Here is a 21,111-nt window from a genome sequence, read left to right on the forward strand (position 1 = left end):
AAAGAAGACATTATTCAAAGACACTTGTTAAAGTGTAGAAAGGCGGACTTAATTCAATGGGAGCCTTCAAATGGGTACAGGGACCACCACAATGGGACTGGGGAGACCTCGCTTTTTTCTTGCAGTCCAGAAGGATTGGACTGAACTCTGAATACATCAAGGGTAATCGGGGACTCAGGCTAAGGAGCAGGGAGGGTGTCAGTGGATCGGGAATTACTCAGAGGTCAATTAAATGTCCAGGGTTCTGGCTAAACTGACCTAACAGGATTTTTGCTGAAGGCAGGCCAGGGCGAGCAGATATCACCAGGGTTGGGGGGAGGATGAAGAACCCAGTTAGATATAGATGGTTATCAGAGATGGGGGAGTCTAGCCAAACCAACTTAGCAGGATTCTCGCTAAAATCGGACAATGCAGAGACAAACAAGTCCACAAGTCCAAAAGCTGAGGCCTTGCTGAAATTTAGGGGAGCCTGAGTAGAGTTTGGTCAAGGAGAGAACCCTTGTCATTTATGTACAGTTACTTTGTCAAATTAAAACAAAGGATCTGAGTTATGAATATACTTTTCTCCTCCTAGGACATTTTAAAAACAACAGCCCTAAAGAAAATCTGTAATTAGTACTAACTGTAAGAGTTGGGCAAAACCTGGGAACAAACCACTGGACTATTGGCTTTAGCAGGACTCCCAAGACCGGCCCTTATCTTTGTCACATCCACAGCCACCTTGTGGCCTGTCTTAGGCGGTCATCATCTTTGGGCCTGCTTTGGGACAGCTACTTAAACGTGTGTGTGCGCTTAGTGGCTCAGTCGTGTAGGACTACTTGCAATCCCCTGGTTCAATGATAAAGAATCTGCCTGCAGAGCAGGAGACCTGGGTTCGATCACTGGGTTGGGAAGACCCCCTGGAGAAGGAAATGGCTATCCACTCCAGTATTCTTGCTTGGGAAATTCCATGGACAGAGGAGACTGGTGGGCTACAGGCCATGGGGTCACAGAGTCAGACAAGACTGAGCGGGAACGCAGGTTAAGAGAGGTTGCGCTCAGTCGCTCAGTCGTGTCCGACTCTTTGCGATTCCATTGACTGTAGCCCACCAGGCTCCTCTGTCCATGGAATTTCCCAGGCAAGAATACTGGAGTGGGTTGCCATTCCCTTCTCCATAATAGATGTTGCTGCTGCTAAGTCACTTCAGTCGTGTCCGACTCTGTGCGACCCCATAGACAGGAGCCCACCAGGCTTCCCTGTCCCTGGGATTCTCCAGGCAAGAACACTGGAGTGGGTTGCCACTTCCTTCTCCAATGCATGAAAGTGAAAAGTGAAAGTGAAGTCGCTCAGTCGTGTCCGACTCTGTGCCACCCCGTGGACTGCAGCCTACCAGGCTCCTCCGTCCATGGGATTTTCCAGGCAAGAGTACTGGAGTGGGGTGCCATTGCCTTCTCCGTATAATAGACGTTACTCCTTGATAAATGAAATGATTGATGATTTTCACATATTACTCATAATGAGAAAAAAAATCTTCAAAATCCTGTGATCTCGACCACAGAGAGAGCATTTGGTATTTCCTTGCGTGCTGCGGGGTTTCTCAGCGTTTTCGCCCTGGGTTCTCGGAAGCGTGCGGCCCACCTGAGAAGCAGGACCCAGAGTGCGGGAACCGCTCTCGGGGCCCCACGGACGCACCACCTGTTTCACTGCGAGAATTACAGCCGCGCAGCCGTAGCCTCAGGGGCTGTGCCCGCACCCCAAACCTGCGGCCCCGGGAAATTTTCATTAAGGGGGTCAAGACACCGTCAGCCCTGAGGTCTGGACAGGAGACGCAAGCCAGAGACGCACCCGCCCGCAGGGACCGGGAGGGGCCTCGCCCCGCCCCGCCCCAGGGATCCTGGCTCCACCCCCGACGCTTCGGGCCCCGCCCTCCAGCCCGGCGCCGCAGGCCACGCCCCCGTCCCCGCCTCGCCCCGTCCCTGTGCGCTCTCGGCTCGGCAGCAGGCGGGACGCAGCGGCCGTGCTGCTTTCGCTCCTTTGTGCTCGGACGGCGGCGGTGTTCTCTCGGGTCTTCCGTGAGGCGTCTTCTCTGCTCGCCAGTCCGCGCTCTTCCGTGACGGACCATGTCGGCGGTGGGAGCGGGCGCGGGTGTGGAGGCGGGCTTCTCCAGCGAGGAGCTGCTGTCGCTCCGCTTCCCGCTGCACCGCGCCTGCCGCGACGGGGACCTGGCCGCGCTCTGCTCGCTGCTGCAGCAGACGCCGCGCGCCCATCTGGCCGCCGAGGACTCCTTCTACGGCTGGACGCCGGTGCACTGGGCCGCACACTTCGGCAAGGTGGGCGCGGGCCCTTTAAGGCGCCATCTTCCGCGGCTTTGCTGCGGGGGCCGAGGAGAAGGGGTCGGGGGCTGAGGCTCGGGGGTCGCGGGGCGTATCGGGGACGGGGGCAGAACCGGGGGGGCCGCGGCGGCGCCGCGAGGGTCCGGGGCGTTTGGTCGGCGGCGCGGGGGACGACCGCGGCCCCGAGGGGCGCGCGGGGCGCGCCGGCGGAAACGGGCCCGGCGTGCGCGGCGCATGTGCAGCGGCGCAAGTTTCGGACGCGGGCTGCCGCTCCGAGGCGCCGCCCAGGCGGCGAGGTTCGTCCGCAGCCGGCGGGGCTGAGGGCCGGGCCGCCCTTGGTGGAGACGCGGCGCGCGAAGTGGCGCGGCGGCGCGAGCGTCTCCGAGGGGAGGCTCTCGGAGCGGAACTTCAACGCGCGGAGCCTCTGCCGGGCCTCCTCGCGCCCGGGGGGAAGCCGCCCTCAGGTCCCGAGGCGGGGCCGCCACCCGAGGGCCGAGTTGGAGGGTTTCGGGGTCAGGCGGCCGCGGCGCTCGACGCTTCTGGGGGGCTCCGGGCCGCGTGTTGCCCGTGTTGGTGTGGTCCGCGGCGCGTCGGTTACCTCGGGACTGGGCGGAGCGGATCGGTGTAGTTGCTCGGTCGTGTCCGCCTCTTGCGACCCCGTGGACTGGGCCTGTCAGGCTCCTCTGTCCATGGGCTTCTGCGGGCGAGGGTGCCGGCGCCGCTGCAGACCTGACGAGAGGCGCCGGCGTGCCCCGTCCGCGCGGTCCTTGGGTGGCCGAGGAGTGCTCGTCCAGGGGCGTCCTCCAGGCTTCTCAGAAGCGGCCGCAACGACTTGCTTGTACCGGCTGCGGTCACAGCCCAGCGAGAACTTTTGGGAAGCAGCTTCCCGGCCCCCAGGAAAACGAAGCCGGGTTTATCTCAGTGAGAGAAGTGAGAGGGAGTCACGACGGCGGGGCGAGGAGGGTAGTCGTCCGGGGCCTTGAGATTCCCCCGACACCCCGCGTGCCCCGGGGAAATCAGTGTCAATAAACAAGAACAAAAGCGCCTTTCGGCGCGTCTCCCTGCAGCCTGGAATGTGGATTTCCCCAGCCGGTCAATTAGCCCGGGAGCCATCTCCCTGCTGAGCGCGTCTTGCTTCATTTTTACGTTAAACTAGGTAATTCTCAAAGCATTGGTTCTCGGCATCTTTGGGGGGCGGGGGGAGGGCAAGAGACACCCTGGTAACGGGCTTCCCAGGTGGTCCAAGGATAAGGAACTCGCCTGCCAATGCAGAAGACGGTTCCGTCCCGGGTTGAGAAGATCCCCTGCCGAAGGAAATGGCAACTCCCTCCAGTATTATAGTCTGGAAGATCCCGTGGACAGAGGAGCCTGGTGGGCCACGGCCCATGGCGTCCCAAAGGGTCGGACATGACTTAGGGACTAAACAGTACCGCCACCACCCTTGTAATAGCCAAGGCAGGTTTTGGGGGGAAAGGTTCCCCTATTGATTCCGATCCTCCCTACCCTGCTTGAGAAGGACACAGCATGGCAATCCCAAACATTCTGTAGGCTCCTTACAAAGGGCTATTTAGAAATATTGACCAAGGCACAGGTACTTCCCTATCTTTAGGAATTAAAAATAGCCATAACTGGAAGATGGCTATGATGATGGAAGTGGTGGATTTCATGCATGTGTATTTGGTAATAAAAATGAAACCAGCTGAATTCAGCAAGTCTCTACTTGTACAGAACATGAGTAGTAACCTGGACACCAAGTAGTAGATAGCCCTCAGAGACCAAAAGTTGTAACTGGAGCCTTTTATTTTAGTGCCTTTGGTTGTCTTTACTCTCACTGTAGGGTCTTCGATGCAGAAGGGGCCGTGAGAAAAGGCTGTTAGGGCAAAAGTTAGGCCAGGACTCCTGACAGAGTTCTCAGCCCTGCCTCCCCGCACCCTGCCAGCAGCTTCCCTCCTTTGGTGTACACTCAGGCCTTCACTGTTCTCTGCCTGTGCAAGAGCCAGCTGACCATTTAGCATGCTGTGAACGACTCTCAGGGCATTGCAGGTGGCTCAGTGGTAAAGAACCACCCACCCCACCCCTCCCGCCAATGCAGGAGACTCGGGTTCCATCCCTGGGTCGGGAATTCTCTCTGGAGAAGAAAGTGGCAGCCCATTCCAGTATTCTTGCCTGGGGAATCCCCATGGGCAGAGGAGCCTGGCGGGCTATAGTCCGTGGAGTTGCAGAAGAGTCAGATGCAACGAGCATGCACCGAGCCCTCATTGTTCTCCACCTGTGTGAGAGCCAGCTGAGCGCTTAGCGTGTTGTGAACTACTCTCAGCCCTCAATCTGTGTTCCTAGAAATGTGCCAACTGTGCACTAATTACCTAACCGTTTTATGAGGCTTGTTCTCGCCCAGAGGACTAAACCAGACATCATTTAAAAACTCTGATTACACCTCGTTTTTACAAGGTGTCCTATTGAACAGTATCTTTCCAGAATTCCAAACCTGGTTTCCTTCATCAAACCGCGGTTAACAAATTTAAGTCCGGGGACCTCTCAGTTCATACTAAGATTAACCACTTTCGGCATATCAAGCGGTTTTTATCCTTGTTTCATTTTTGTTGCTTTGAGACCTGCTCATCTTGTCGCTATTATTGGCCTTCATTTTTCACTCAGTACATTAGTAAAAGCAATATATAAAAATATACCAAAATAGTACCCCTTTTTCAGCCTTTACTCTCAGATTCAGGTTTCTTGAAGACAAATCCTATTTTAAATCTGTACCACCAACTGTGAGTTCACCCTCACAAAACCGGCGATGGCAGCGCTCTGCCCTTTGCCGGGCAACAGTGGCATTGCTGAAAGAGGGTAAGAGACACGGCGTGAGACCCAGGGGTGGCCGTTTGTTCCTTGCCTGAGGTCTGTCCTCTGGAGAATTGCTGGCGGTGAGCAATTTTTTTTCCCCACTGAGTCTGCATGGTGTTTGGGGAGGATAAACAGGCGATCGTCCTCGATCTGAGGACGCGCTGGGTGGAACAGTGGGAGTCTCTGAGGACAGCAGACCTTCCCTCACAGTGCTGGGCGCAGCGTAGGCACTTGCTGAATCCTTGAGTGTGATGGCTCTTTCTCCAGAGGCCAGTGTGGTACTGGTGTCCGGCTGCAGTCTCGTTCTGACTCCCGCCCGTCTGTCTGTCTGAGTCGCCTGCCTGGGCACAGCTCACCTGTGCTGCTCAGCCAGTTTTTTCCTTGATGGGGGGAGGGGTTCTGTACAGACTGACGAGATGAAGTGCTGCCCTCTCGCCTGCTCGGCGCTGTCTTCTCCCTGAGATCTAGCGCTGGGCCTGAGTGCGGCCTGTGCAGGACGCAGAAAATCCAACCAATCACTCTTAACTGTTCATAAGTTTTTAGAATAGTTGGTGAAAGTGGCAAAGCTTAGTTCTCATCAAAATCCTGGAATATACAATCTAGTCTCTTCTGATTTGAGCTTTTTTAAAGATTGAAGTATAGTTGATTTACGTTATATTGGTTTTGTTAGTTGTAGAAAAAACATGTAAACTTGTATTGTGTCCATCATTTTGAGTTCCTATTCCTGTGTACCAGCTTTTTTACAAGAAAGAGGAAAAATGTGTTTTTAAATAAGCCTTTTAAATTTTGTGATACTGGGAAGGCACGACTTACTTTGTTAAACAGAAAAAAGTTTAGCAAAACACCACTCGTCTCCACCATAGAGTTTAGATTGAGCAGTGTTACTAGTATACTGACTTGTGTGCCTCTTTCATCCCCTCTTCTCCAAGTTGGAATGCTTGATACAGTTGGTGAGAGCGGGGGCCACCCTGGACGTCTCCACCACCCGTTACGCACAGACCCCAGCCCACATTGCCGCTTTTGGGGGACACCCTCAGTGCCTCGTCTGGTTGATCCAAGCAGGAGCCAACATTAACAAACCGGTAAGGGAGTGCCTGTGATTGACATGGTTTGTTTTTGTTTTCTTCTTCCAGCTGTAATTACATGGTGTTGAGTTTTAAATTGAGGCCTTAATTAGAGTGTAAGATCTTTACCTGTGGGCTAACTGGAACTTAAGTTTATTAAACTATTTGTGGATAATTGGCCTTCACGGAGCAATGCTTTCTGCTCAGAGTGCTTTCACCTGTTGTGTGACTCGCTGCGATCCGAAGCGAGCTGCCCAAGGTCACAGCTGGTGACGGGAGGAGTCTGGTCGTGAGCCTAGGTTTCCTGGCTCCCCTGCTCACAGCTGCCTTAGCTTCATCCCCGATGGTTGTGAGAACACACCTGTTCAGCAGAAGAGAGGCTGTGAAGTCATCTACAGTTGTCTGGTTGCGATAGCTTCGGCAGGCACGTGAGCTTCGGCAGGTCACCATCTGAGTTACATCGCGCCAGGTACTAGGTGGGGATGATGACTAGACGGAGGGAGGCAGTCAGGGGTCAAATAGAACGTGACTCCTAGACACCAGATTGAGGAAAGGTGGTGTAGCAGTCGTTTGAGTCGGGTCAGTGAGGAAGGGGAGTAAGGGTGAGACTGGCTAGGGAGGAAGGGCCACGAGGAGAGGAGAGCCCTTTTCTTGCTGCTCCGCTCACTGGTTACCCTCCACGCCACCCCCTCTCACACAGGCTCCTCCTGTGCTTTGTCGCTTTTGTCCAAGGATTCAGGAGTTCCCAGTGGGCAGCTGTGTGTGGTGGTGGCGCCGGGCGTTGCCTGTCCCCACGGGTCTCCTTCCCGCTCCTGGATCCTCCCCCTCCTCCTGGTGGAAAGGGCACGCCCTGCCTCCTGTCTCCAGGGCCTTTGGGCAGGCTGTTTCCTTGGTTGTGACTCAGCTTCCTTATCAGTGAGATAGGATAGTGCGGACAGCAGTAATTACTGTTTAGTATATATGTAGAGTTTTAAGTGTAGAACCTTCTTCATGATTATTTTAATTAAGTTGTTACATAAATTTAATTTGGAGAGCTCTAAAGAAGTCGTCTAATGCTGTGTTTCAAAGATTTTTAAGCCCAGAAGCCCCCTTTTCATATAATGATTTATAGCAGCTCGGTATTTTCTACAGACACCCCTTCCCTGAGCTGCTCTGGATGGTACTGTGTGGAAGCCCTCCTCAGTTCTGCTCCCAGGGCAGACCCCAGATCCCAGTCACCTTGCAGCTGTCCTCTAGTGTTGAAACGGCCCACCTGGCTCCACGTCCCCAGTCCTTTCACAGACGAGGGTATTGCTGGGTCCTGACATCCCTCTTGGGGGGACCTTGGCTGGCTGCGGTCTCACATGGGGAGCTTCGCCCCTCTGAGGCTCGGCTGCCAGGCTGGACTGCCGTGACCAGCACCCCGCGACCCTGAGGCCCCAGTAGGCTTCCTGTTGGCTCATCTCAAGGTAGACAGTTTTTCCTCATTTCCCACATAAACATACAAAACTAAATCCAGGTTTTTGTTATTCTTTGTGTGCGTATAATTTTTGGAACCTAGTCTTAATAAATTTTGTTTTAACTCATGTTCTAGTCTTAATCTTTTGGCATGTTAGTTACTACTAACCTTTCTGAGCTCATTTTCCTCAAGTGTAATGGAGACTTCTGCTGTCATTGCTGAGGTTGGCATGGGTGGTCACTGAAGCCTGGATGTGCTGTCTCGAGGCTCAGTGCTCTGAGATTACCCAAAGAGGAAGTGGAGTTCGTTTTTAAGTGGTTTATTTTTATAGTCCATAAGTCCTCTCTTTAATACCCCTTCTAGAATGGTGCTGGTGTTTGATACTGCCTTTAGTTTCTTATAACTAGATTAGAAATAAGGTTGTTTGTTTTTTTTTAATTAAGATTCAAGGTGGCTTGTCCGCCTCGGGTCTCTGGCGCGGCTCCCTCTGTCTTTTATGACTCAGAGTCTGCCAGCAGTAGTTCTAGAATCATGTTACAAGCCGTTTGGTATTTTTGAAATATGACTGGCCTGAACTTGAGATGTGAGCAACCATGAAATGGCTCTTGCCTCTCATTCCGTTGGTTGCAGTTTTCTTTAAATAGTGTTCATTCTGCCCTTCCCAGCTGAAATGGTCTCCTCGCACACCACGAAGTAGGAGCAGGCTGGCTCTGCTCTCTTCTCTGCCTTCTGTTGCTATCTCACCGTCTTCTTGAAACAATATAGAAAACCTTTTCTTGTACTAAAGATAGTTTTTAAAAGTCCGCTTTGTTTTCTTTAGTCTCTGTGATTTGGCAGAATGTCATCTGAGTCTTGGTTCTGCTCTTCCTGGCGATGCACATAGGTGCTTGTTGCCTCCTTTCTGCGTGTGCCTCTCCCCTCCCTTCCCTTTCAGAGAATAGGGGTAGGTTTTTGTAGTTGTTGTAAGTCTGACTTTACCAGATAGTTTACTGTATAGACTCATGATTTTCTGTTTCTTTCTTCAAAGGTGGGACTATTCTGTTGGGAATTTTATGTTGCTTGTGAGCTTAAATATACGTGCTTTTCGCTCCAGTAAGCAGTTGAGTCTTTCCCATTGTGTTGTTTTGTACAATGCTCTGCCGCTCTCTACGCAGCCCTCACCTCAGTCTCCCCTGTGAGCTAATGTTCCCGAGTGCCGTGCACGTGCGCAGTTGCCCCACTCCTGCTTCCTGTATTTTCCCGTAGCTGTGTGTAGTCTTCTGCACCAAGTTCCCATTCAGTGATGATGGGATATGATTGATTCAAGGATTGTTGGCATTTCTGAAGCAGAAAGTCCTAAATCAGTTGCTCTAACAGAAGCAGCTTCTCTTGCTCGCTCTTTCTTGACCTTTTGTTTTACCCCCGTGTCTGTGAATGAAACTGTATTTCAGATTGTTTTGGTCCTTTCATACAGTGTAGAATAATCCTTTTCTTTAATGACTGTATTATTCTTCAGAGTCATCTCCCTGAATCACTCACTGCCTCTGCCTCCTTGAACGTTGTTTTCTGAAGGGGCTGCTGCCAAGTCGCTTCAGTCATGTCCGACTCGGCGACCCCATAAACGGCAGCCCACCAGGCTCCCCCGTCCCTGGGATTCTCTAGGCAAGAATACTGGAGTGGGTTGCCATTTCCTTCTCCAATGCATGCATGCATGCTAAGTCGCTTCAGTCGTGTCCGACTCTGTGCAACCCTATGGACAGCAGCCTTCCAGGCTCCTCTGTCCGCGGGATTCTCTAGGTAAGAATACTGCAGTGGGTTGCCATTTCCTTCTCCTCTGAAGAAAAGGTTCTAATGCAGCCTTTCTGAAGGTCCTTAAACACAGCTACCTGTCACAAACAGCCTAAACTGTGCAGAGCTGCCTGTGTCTGACTCCGTGTTCTCTATTTTTTCTCGACCCTTTATCTCAGCTGCTGCTAAGTCGATTTAGTCATGTCCGACCCTGTGCGACCCCATAGACAGCAGCCCACCACGCTCCCCCGTCCCTGGGATGCTCCAGGCAAGAATACTGGAGTAGGTTGCCATTTCCTTCTCCAATGCGTGAAAGTGAAAAGTGAAAGTGAAGTCGCTCAGTCCTGTCTGACTCCCAGCGACTCCATGGACTGCAGCCCACTAGGCTCCTCCGTCCATGGGATTTTCCAGGCAAGAGTACTGGAGCGGGGTGCCATCGCCTTCTCTGCTTTATCTCAGCAGTCTTGTCTAAAGTGTAGTCCTGATTCACTCTCGGGATAAAACACCTGGGGCAGTGGGGGCACTGGGTGTGCCTGAGATGATGTGTGGCCTCAGGGTGTCCCTGTGGGAGACTAGATAAACATGGGTAGACTAGACCAGGCCTCGGATGTTAGGCCTGGATTACTAGTTTTGTGTGAGGACAGTGGTTTTGCGTTGTATACTCATTTGCACAGTGATTCACGATAAGAATTATTTCTCAATTGCGCCTACAGTACACATGCTGTCATTGCTGCTGAGGCCCCTTGGTGGTTCTGTTCTCGCCCTGAGAATCCAGGAGAGTGTGCTCCTTCCTTGGTCTGCTCTTCTGTTCTCTTTCATCTACATTTTTTTGTGTGTTGCTTCAAATTTGGCTCGCCTTACTCTGTTTCAAAGAGGGCTGAGATGGTCCTTGGCCTTCATTAATGACCCTAGAATGTGGATCTGAATGTTTTCACTGTTGTGTATCATTTTTGTCGTTTCAGGACTGTGAGGGCGAGACTCCTATTCACAAGGCGGCTCGCTCTGGGAGCCTGGACTGCATTAGTGCCCTGGTGGCTAACGGGGCTCAAGTCGAGTAAGCGTCTTCATTTATTCCTGCCAACCGAAGATGTAGTCAGGTGCTGTGTTTAGAGACAGGTTTAGAGCAAGCACAAGTTCTGAGCTTTGTTTTTAACATTAGTAATATAGTTTTGCTTTTTAGATCAGTTGGCGGTAGTAAGCAGGTTGTTCTGTGGGTTAAGTTGACCACCAGCAGAAGGGGCCTTGATCACAGCAGACTTGGAATTCTTGCCATGAGAGTGAGCAAGTGAATTAGGGTGGAGATGACAGTTAACCCGTTAAGTTTGGAGCCTGGCATTGTTGACTTTGCCACCACCTAGCTGTGTCACTGTGGGCGAGTCTTCAAACTTGGCCAAGTTTTAGTTTCAAAATGAGTGCCTTGAATTGGATTACGTTATCTTTTCAGGCCTCTCTGGCTCAAAATATCATGCAGACAGTTAGCTTTTCTAAATTTTTATTTCCTATCTTTTATTAGATGTGAGAACATCTTGTGTTTTAAAACCTATGATTTTTAATGATTTTATAATTCCATGTAAAATGGAACTATATACAATAGACTTCAAACTCATTCTGAGTTTTTGATACCGATGTCATAATTTTAGAATATCCTTGTCTTAGCCCAGGTTACATCAACTGGCTTACTTAGAGCTTCATAGAACAATATTAGCATTTAAGTGTATTAATTTAAAAATGTGATTGTGTATGCAAATCATTAGCTAGACATGGCATTATACATTTATTTTAGTATTAAATTTATTTGTATTAACTTTCTCTTAAAGATTTATTATAAAAATTTTTCTTCTGCAGTTCACAGCATTAACAAAATGGATGCGGTTTTCACCCTTAAATGTTGAGTGTAAGCTATAGAGCTGTAATAACCAAAATAACTGTGATAATATCAGCTTTCTTGTTTTACCAAGTGTATTGAATATTTCATAAAAATTAATTACAAATCACTTTATTCTAATTGGAAATGTGAAAATTTAGACTTTGGGAAAAATAAAACCCACAAAACTTAGTTTAACCCTTTGGTTTCCACTTCATTGTTTTGACTCTGTATTATAATAAATATTGAAAATAGATCCTGGACAGCAGAACCATATACATTAATGTACGGCCTGTCTAATACCAAGGGCTATCATTAGACTCTCAGTATCTTAGCTTCTGTTTCAGTAAGTATTATATTGTTAAGACTGGACATTGGTATGGGCTTGAATCATTTACTTGTATAACCATTTAGTGTTATAACTATGACCTGTATTACCTGTTACATTGCAGGGAGCCTTGTGACTTCATATGTAGTTATAACTTAAGGTAATGTAAAAGCAATTGATGATTCACTAATGAATATATTACATAGTTTTAAAAAGCACTGAGATGATTCTCAATGCATTGCTTTAAAGCAAAGTTATAGATGCCATTTTCTTTGCTGTTTTTAGGTTTAAAACTCTGATCTTCAATTTTAATAACAAAAGCTTTGATTATGAAATACAGAGTCATAAAATAATTGATTAAATTCCTTAATTGTCATTTATTAAAAGAATGAATAATCAGAAGTTGATCTTCTTGATGACTTATTTTTCTAAATAATAGTTGGTCCTGAGCATTTTATTACTAAGATGTTAGTTTTATTCACTTTAATGGATAGCTTAATCCTTTGAACCAGTAAATATCTTTCTTTTGCTATGTCCTTTTTTTAATAGGTGTCTTTTTTAAATGAGATCATTTTATTTACAATTCTGTCCTTGTTACAGGACCCTCGAGTGTCTCTTTCCCACCAAGTGTGACTGAGCATGGCCTGAGTGCCAGCTTGCTTTTCCTTCTCAGTATAAGCCACTCCCTCGAGACCCTGCACATGGTGATTTCCCTGGTCTGAACTTTCACATATTTTTTAGAACAAATACTTAGCCTGAGCCACCTGCCAAAAGCAGTTTTTAAAATTGTAAGTCTTTGGCCTGGAGGTAGAGCCCAGTGGTCGTTAATAATCGCTGTTGTATGTGTGGTTATTCAGTTTTAACATACAGATAAAATGTCAATGTTGCCAGTAAGCCAAATTGTAAATTGCTTTTTAATGTCTGTTCTGCACATTTTTATAGTTTAATACTTTTAGTCTACCAACAAATAATACTTTAATTCCCCCCCAAATTATGATATACTTAGGTCTTTTGTTTTCTGTTAGGCTGCCCGTATGGTAAGGTGCAGCCCTGACCAGTGCCTTTTAGTTTTAAGAGCATCAAGGGGCACAAAATTACCTTACTTAAAGTTACAAATTTTTTTCCCCCAGTTCAGATTGAACTGGAGTGTTAATATTACATGCTGTAGATGGAGTAGTGGAAATTTTTCCTTTTTCTGTGACTAGATTAAGAGCTGTCTTGTATCAGTGTTTTATCACACTTGGTGGTAATTAATAATTTTGTTATTAACTCCTACTTTGCTTTTTATATATCTGCTACATAAAGTGGCCAAAATCTGAAGTTGCTGCTTTTTTGGTCATGGGGTAGATAATGGTGAGGGCCTGCGGGCCAGGCGACCGTGGCTAGAGCGGTTTGTTACATACCCTACTTGTCAATGTAGGCCGCGTCCGTAAGGTAACGCACGCCGCGTGCGCTGCGGCACACTTGCTAGCACCACACGTGAGTATGTCGATGGAGTTTCTTTTTCTTCTCTTATTTTACATCTTGAGTTTTGGTGCCAAGTTTTCTTTTTCACGTAAGGTTTTGTTTCTGCTTATATGATTGTTGCTGGTATCTGCCACTGTTTCCATCCAAAACTAAGAACCAACAGGACGGTGGCGGTTCTGCGGCCACATTACAGTATGAGTGTGTATGCTTTAAATGACCCAGACCGCTGCAGATGCTTCTCACTCTTTTTCTCAAGTACGAAGTTTGCATCAAGTTAAACGGGCAGCATCTTGACCTTTGCTTGTGTGACAGTTCAGCTCTTTGCAGTCACAGTTTGAATGCTGCTTGTTTGATTGGAAGAAGGGCAAATCATATCATGGGAAAGGTGATTCTTCAATCACTTCAAGTAAAAATATAAAATTAAGTCTCAATGTGATTTCCAAGAAAGACTCTTGAAAATTTGCTGTCTGCTGATAATTAAGACGACCTTTTACTATCAGCTTTGTAAACTATGGTTTTCTACCCTTGAATTAGCTTTACTTTAGTACTTTGACACTGATTGATTTTTAATATTTTTATTGTCTTGAGAGATAATGGAGAATGTTTCCTTATCAATCTATAAAAGTTGATTTTTTTAATGCCTCAGAGTATAAAAATGGATTTAGTGAGATTTTAGAGATTCAGAATTGCTTGCATCGAAGGCCAGTTTGCTAGTCTATTTTAATATCACTTTGTACAGGTGCCAGTGTTTAATTGTGACAGAGTCCCACAGCTTTCTATAAGAGAGTATTTCATAAAAGCCATTGGTTCTGTGGTGACTGGATAGATCTTCCAATGAGCTACATGTATTTTAACTTAATTATTTTGATCCCAAGAGAAAGTTAGTTATGATCATCGATAGGGAGAGACGCATCCATGGCCTTAAATAGGCAAGTTCAGTGATTCACTCTGAAAAAATCTTTCTTGCCTGATATAGAAAACGGACACAGGTGATTAAAGTTAACAGAAGTCTTAACATTGGATCTTAATAGATTTTTCAGTGTTGCAAAAAAAGTATTTTGCTGAACTTCTAAGAATTCATAACTGAAATGGAGTTGGTTTAGTTTGGTTCAGGTTTATGACCCACCTGTATTTGCTGACCCATAGAGCCCCGTCTAGAAGCAAAATTTTCACTGGGGCAAATCACGTGACGAGCATATTTGATGTTAGTGTCGAAAGCTGGTTTGCCACATTTGCCCGTGGCAAAATGTAATCCATGTTTACTTTATTAGACATTTGTTCACATTTGAAGTTTGAAACTTACCCATTTGCCCTTCAGAGTAATAGTGCAAATATGAAATGTAGGAGAAGTGAGTAGTAGTTTCTGATCTTGGGATCCTGTGCGTTCCATTCTGGCCTTGTCACTGCAGCAGACTGGGTTTCCTGATTCTGGTTTCCTTTATTAAGCGACTGCAGGCAGGTGGAGGGATCACTGCAAGGCAGCTGCTGGGATCTGCTTGCTGGGAAGGAGCAGGTAGTGGGGGGCCTGGGGCGCTCTAGACTTGTCATGGCAGCCTGAATAGTACCCACGTTTTAATATTTGTTTAATCACCGCTTTTATAAATAGTGCTTTCAAATAAAACCAATGATTTCTAAATTCAGATGTCTTTTCCTTTGCCAAATTACAGTGGGAGCCTGTTAACTATTTTGTCAGACTCTTTGAATGATGCTGTTGTATTTTAATGTATGCAGACATAGTTGGGGTTCAGTTGCAAATTAAAACTACCCCCAGTAGTGTTGAACTTGAAATGAAAACTTGGCACCAAATTTATTCAAGTAGAAACTTTAAAAAATACTTTCTTCCTATTGTTACCTGAAAAATATATTTAAGAACGTTTTCATAATTACTTATTTAAGAGTTTGGATACCAAAGGGTTAAAAATACACATGTTTTTCTTTTATTGAAGACATTTTAGATGTTTGTAATGTTTTGTCTGTACAAATGGGCGTTTAGTAATGTTTTATCTTTTTTTTTTTTAATGATTCCATGTATTTGCTTATTTCCATCTAGGAATAGTTACTAATGTATTTGAGATACAGCATACCAAATTTTAAAGTAACCAGAATCGTGAGTTAATGGTTTTTAGTCCATACTGTTAAACTTTTGTTGAAATACTGACATGATTAAATTGGCTTCATGCTAAACATCACTAGAAGTAATGGCGAGGGCAGTGTCTCAGAGCGACAGCTCTCGGCCACGGGGGCCACGCGACAGTGGCTATGCCCGGTAACTGTGCTTCCGCACCTCATGTATGTGTATGTATTTTCAATCAAAATGTTGCCTGCAAATATGTGATCCCTTATTATTTAAGTTTCCTGTTTATGAACCATTGCCCGTTTTAAATCACATAGAAGGTTCTGAATCGTAAAAACTACACATGTCAATGTTTTACAGCTACGTAATTCGAATTGACTTGATTTTTTCAAGTAATCCTAGAAAGGGGGAGCATTCCATATAGAAACTGCTGAAACTGCCACAGGTGCTTCTCCGAACCCTTACCGTTGTGGCATTGAATGCTCAGTATGGCTTCCTTTCTCCATCGAGGCATACTGTTGAGGTATTTGTTGCGGTGATTGGTTTTAATGCTAATCTAGGAATTCAGATATAGATTCTTTAGATTTGCATGCTTTGCTTACCCTAATTTATGATAGCTACCTTTTTATTTGTAAACTAACAATAGTTAAGTTGAGATCAGAATTTTAACAGAAATATTATTTATATAAAAATTGTGGTTATCTTTCATTGTCACATGGCATTAACTAAAAAGAAAACATCCTGAAGGTGATGTGACAACTCAGACTCTAAATGTACTTCAGAAACTTCTGGATCCGTGGTTTTTCAAATTTTTTTAAAAAAAACTATTGGCACGGCTTCTCATACTCTGATGTGGTGACACTATAAGTGGAGGTGGATGGGATCAGCTGGCAGCAGAGCGGAGCGTTGTTCTCAAGTTCCGTGGGGATATATTGTTAGGTATAATAAGTTGTAATAAACCATTCAGAACTTTATTACAGAAAATACAGTAGAGTATAAAAAGTTTGATTTATCTTGCCAATTATTCAGCAGAATAATTCACAGCAGATATTATTCTTTGTCTTCCCATGTTTTCATATTCCAGTTTTGAAAGAACACTAGGAACTATTGGGAGAAAATGGGTAGAATGACTTTGTGTAGCCTCAGTGAAAGTTACAGGAACCGAAGTCTGTCGACACAGGACATAGCTTTCATAATGAATTGTAGCAAATGATTCACTAGCCCCCAAATCGGATCATGTCAGCTTTTAAAGAAAAGTTTTTACAGCTTTCACAGAGTAGACCCAATCTGAACACCCAGGTTGACTGATGTCTGATTTTTTTAAATCTCTGCCCATTTTCGAAGACTTTTCAGATGGATGCCAGAGGGGGCCAGAGAGGTGAAGTAGAATTTGAAGCACATCCCATGTGTGGCTTTTTGCTTTAAGAAATGGGCAGAGGGAAATCTTGGATCAGGTTCAGTCTGTTTGCCCAAGTACAACAACCAAAGACATTAAACTGGTGTGTATGTTTAATGATTTAATCTGAAAATAACATGTACACTTTCATTACTACCCTGTTTTCATGCAGAGCACAGTTCCTGAGAGTAATTTTGCACAATATCTACCAGATACTGTGAATTTCCCTTTGGACTGGTGTTTGCGGACTGCAGTCCAGACTTTGTCTTCAGCAGTCTCTCATGGGGTCGGTAGGCGTGGTCAGCAGGAAGTGTAGTGAATACCTCAGGATTGAAGAGTCAAGGCCTGACTGTTTAAAAAGTACTGTAACAACGAGAGGCCACATTCGAATGTAAAATTATCATAGAGCCTGTAAATCCTAAGTCACATGCATGTGCCCAGCTCCCATTGGATTTTTAGCAAAATCACTAGGTTTAAAATCTGCTTACACTTGGAACACTAGAATTTGAAGGCTTAATAAATTGATGATACATTGTAACCAGGGTAACTGTTTCAACTCTTAAAATGTCAAAATTGAAACATGCTCAAGAAAGTGTATATTAAAAAATGAATTTAAAGACCTGAGCCTGTTTTGTTAAAGTGTCTTGGGAACTACACTACTTAATTATTGTTTATTCTAGTCTTTAGCAAAAAGCCAGCATGATTTTCAGCCTCTGTGGAGTACACTTGAAAACCCTCTACTTAGGAAGTATTAAGAGGTGGTTCGAGGATTCAGACCTATAAAGGCAGTTTCGCCTTCTTCACTTTAAGTACATTGCTTGATTCAGTTGTGAGGCACTTTGAACTTTCAACTGAAAACACTCAAATAGGAATGATTGTATTACTTCTGCTTGCTCTCTCAGAGTCTTTTATTTTTACATTCTTCTGAAGTTTACCTTCAGATATTTTTCTTGGTGTTTGACATTTTGTGGTTTAACAGATTGGGCAGCCTTTTAAAAAGTTCCATTTTATTTGAATTGAATAGTATGCAAAATTACCAGAGAGACATTTTTCAGGAACCAATAGGCATCTCTTATTAAGGGTTAGCGATCTAGTCAGAGAAAGACAAATACCATATGATATCACTTGTGTGTGGAATCCAAAATAGGACACATATGAACTACAGAACAGACACAGATTCACAGAGAGAACAGACCCGTTGCCAGGGTAAGAGGGGTGGGGAAGGCAAGGATTGGGAGTTGCAGGTTGACAGGTGTAAACTCGTACATACAGGATGGATGAACAGGGTCCCACTGCAGCAGAAGGAGCTGCAGCATCGTAACTTCATCATGACAAACCATGATGGAAGAGAATATGAAAAAAAGGCATACATAACGGAGTCACTTTGCTGTACAATAGACATTAACGTTGTAAATCAGCTGTACCACACCCGAATTTTTAAAAAGTAGAAGACTGGTTACTAATATCATCTACTGGTTAAATGTTACTCAACTAGTCCAGCCCGTTGTTTGTTTCGTATGGCCCATAAACTAAGAATGATTTTTACATTTTTTAAATGGTTGAGTGAAAAATCAAAAGAATAATGTTTCATTTCACAATATGTAAAAATATATGAAAGTCAGATTCCAGTGGCTGTAGCTGAAGGTTTATTAGAACACAGGGAGCACTGTAGTCCTCACATATCATCTAAGGCTGCTTCGGGCGGCAACGAGAGAATGGAGTCCTTGCTGTCTAGCCCTTTCCAGAAAAAGTGCCTGCCCCCTGAATTGGTGGTCCCATCCACTCCTTCCCACCCACTTCTTGTGCCCCGTACGATTGCACGGCCAGTAGAGCAGGATCTAAATGTGAGCAGAGCAGAGAAGCGTGTTACACTAGGTGGAGAAAGGCGTGAGTGTGGGCGCGGGAGGAAGGCGCTGGGAGCCGGGGAGGGGAAGGGAGGCCTGCTGTCCTGCCCCAGGGCCAGGCGTTCACAGATCGTTTGCTTTAGAGGAACACCAGCACCATCAGGCTGGATGTTCCACTCAGCCCTTAGTGACCGAGAAATCACATGGTTGGAAGTCTTCTGTAGTTTCCCCAGAAGTGGAGAAGGGGTACTCTATGTCCCCATTTCTAATAACACTCCAAAGACGGTGCTGACACTAGGGTCTCCAGTAGTTCTTCCGCAGCTCCCATGTGACCCCGATTCTGACGTCTGTCCGTATGTCTTCTGGAATGTTTGGAGCTCCCTTTTGGGTCACTCTTCGACCCCTCAGAGTTACTTGAGGAGCCAGTTGAAGTTCAGCTTGGCTTATGATTGCTTTCTTTCTTGGTCCACACATGGGGGCACATAGCGTGAGTTGGCTCTGGTGACTGCTCTTGGGAGTTGTGAAGGCTCTGTGTCACCCCACCTGGGAGTTTGCTGGGCTCCAGCCAAGCTGAGTGACGTGTTCCTGTCGGGCCCCTGTGGTGGCGGGAGCCCCTGCCTGTGTTCTCCCGGATGTGCCCCCTCGGACACAGACAGTCTCTGTGGTCTCTGGATGCCGGCCTTACTTGTTATGTTTCCTCGTATTTCCGTGGAAGAACAGTAAACTCAGTCTCGGGCTGCTTAAGAGCGGAGGAACGGAATGTAATTTGGACAGCTTTGCTTTCAATGACTTTAAAAAGTCGGCCTGCTCCCTGAGCATCTCAGCTTTCCTCGGTGAACTGCATTTCTGGTGTAAATGGCATTTTAAAAGTCTGTGCTGTTCTTTATTTTATCGTCCACTAGAGGGGTGCTTTCTACTGACAGCTTCTGTGTCCTCATGTCAAGCAACAGTTCCTCATTTCTGCACCTGATTTCAGAGAGCGAGTTCATAGTCATGTCCATAGAAATCATTTTATAAACTGCTTATTCTAGGTCTTCATCTTTTCAAATTTTGTTGATTTAATTTTTTTTTTTTTAATTGTGGCACCTTACTCTGTTCACGTTCTTCATAGAGTAGACCTTTTTGGACCATTCACTCATGGTATCTTCTGAAAAGGAAATACACCCTTTAAAAAAATTACCCAGTCTTAAAGTTACTTGAATATTAAATTTCTATAGCATGCTGATACTAAAAATTAAGTATATGATTATTTTATATGCACATAATTAATGTAATTAACTTTGCCAAAACTTTGGTATTTCCTTTCTTTAATTTATCTCAAAATTAAAACACTATGAAATTTTAGAATAATATTTATCAGAAATCATAGCCACAAGGTAAATGTCAGTTTTAGTTCCCAGTAGTCCTACACACAATGCCTTTTATTTTTAAGAAAATATCGTTGGTTTGGGGATTCTCGAGTCTTGTCTCATTTATATCTGACCAAATTGAGTTTGGGCTTTTTCCTTTCTTCAAACTGTATAAATCATTTCTTTTTCTCGTGCTTTTAAACATGGAAACATATCTAGTGATTGTCAAACGTGTGTGGATGTTTCATTTCTGAATTTTGACTGTCCTGAGTATTATGGCTGGAACTAGGAATACAGGGCTATGGTATCTTTAAAGTGGAAGATCCCTATTTGTCCCTGATTCTGTAGTTTTCTCTCTGAAACAGTTTTTCCCCCATTAACGTGTTCATATAGGAGACAAGCGTCCAGGGCTGTGCATTGTTCTTTCGGGACAAGGCGAGGCCTGTGTCTGGTCAGAGCTGAGCGGTCTGCTGTGAGGTGTGGGCGCTGCCTGGGCTCCTCGGCACTTCTCCAGTTTGACTGCATCAGCCTGCAGCGACAGCCTGGTTTGCTGTGTTACAGATTCATCACACAGAGCGGTGTATTTTCCTGTCTTCCAGGGGAACTTCATCATGGAGTTGCTTTTGTTCCCTCCATTTTTACTGTTTCCTAATTAAGATGTACAATTTCAACGGGTTCTTTGCTATCCATCTTACTCAGAGCCTTCATTTATCCTCTGCCACCCCTCCTGACTAGTCTAAATCTTAGTTGGTGCAGAGACATTGGCCCTGTACTTGTCAGTGGGATTAACTACAGAGTGATGTTGATTCTTCTTGGTGGTAGGACTCGGCCTCAGGGATAGCTCCTAGGACAGTATTAGAAGGAGACATCTACTCACATGCTTTCAAATGCCAAAATCTAAACTCCTACAAGTTTTCCTATGGCCAAAATACCAAAATCTCAAAAAACTCAGCTTCTCAGATCTCCAGGCTGACGATGAATCAGCTTCAGGGCATCCATCTAAACGTCCACTTATGGTGTCACATGTCAGCACAAATTCTGGCTTGTCATTAAGCCACTTGTCTTTGCTTTTAGGAAGTCAATTGTTATGAATGCCATGGACAATTCAGTAAATGTTTGTTTGTTATGATTTTACTGGAGCTAAAGGAATGGATTATTACGTGCAGATAATACAGAATTCAGTTTCAGGTTAAGTCTGAAGTTAGCATAAATTTTCATTCTTCAGACTAACATAAAAAATGATTTTGAGACGTTAAATAGGAAGATGCCTTTTATTTTTTTAAGTTTAGTATGTTGATTTTTAAATTACTATCTCCCAAATCTTGTTTCGTAATCAAATGTGCGTAAGAGAGAAGTTAGTTAC

The 21,111-nt window shown here is 45.5% G+C and overlaps 1 protein-coding gene across 3 annotated transcripts in view; it reads left to right on the forward strand.

Annotated features, from left to right (window-relative positions):
- Positions 1–1,929: 1,929 nt before the first annotated feature.
- ANKRD10 (ankyrin repeat domain 10) overlaps positions 1,930–21,111 on the forward strand; it is a 31,835-nt gene continuing 12,653 nt past the window's right edge. The window contains exons 1-3 of one of the 3 annotated variants that reach the window (XM_006049140.4): positions 1,932–2,310; positions 6,087–6,239; positions 10,389–10,480. In XM_006049140.4, coding sequence (XP_006049202.1) covers positions 2,101–2,310; positions 6,087–6,239; positions 10,389–10,480 — 455 coding nt within the window. In that variant the 5' untranslated portion in view covers positions 1,932–2,100. Of the gene's footprint in view, positions 2,311–6,086; positions 6,240–10,388; positions 10,481–21,111 lie in introns of all 3 variants that reach the window. The other 2 variants (XM_044927074.2, XM_006049141.4) reach the window with 2 other exon arrangements.

Source organism: Bubalus bubalis, chromosome 13, assembly GCF_019923935.1.
Source record: "Bubalus bubalis isolate 160015118507 breed Murrah chromosome 13, NDDB_SH_1, whole genome shotgun sequence".
In the NCBI taxonomy this organism is placed as follows: Eukaryota; Metazoa; Chordata; class Mammalia; order Artiodactyla; family Bovidae; genus Bubalus; species Bubalus bubalis.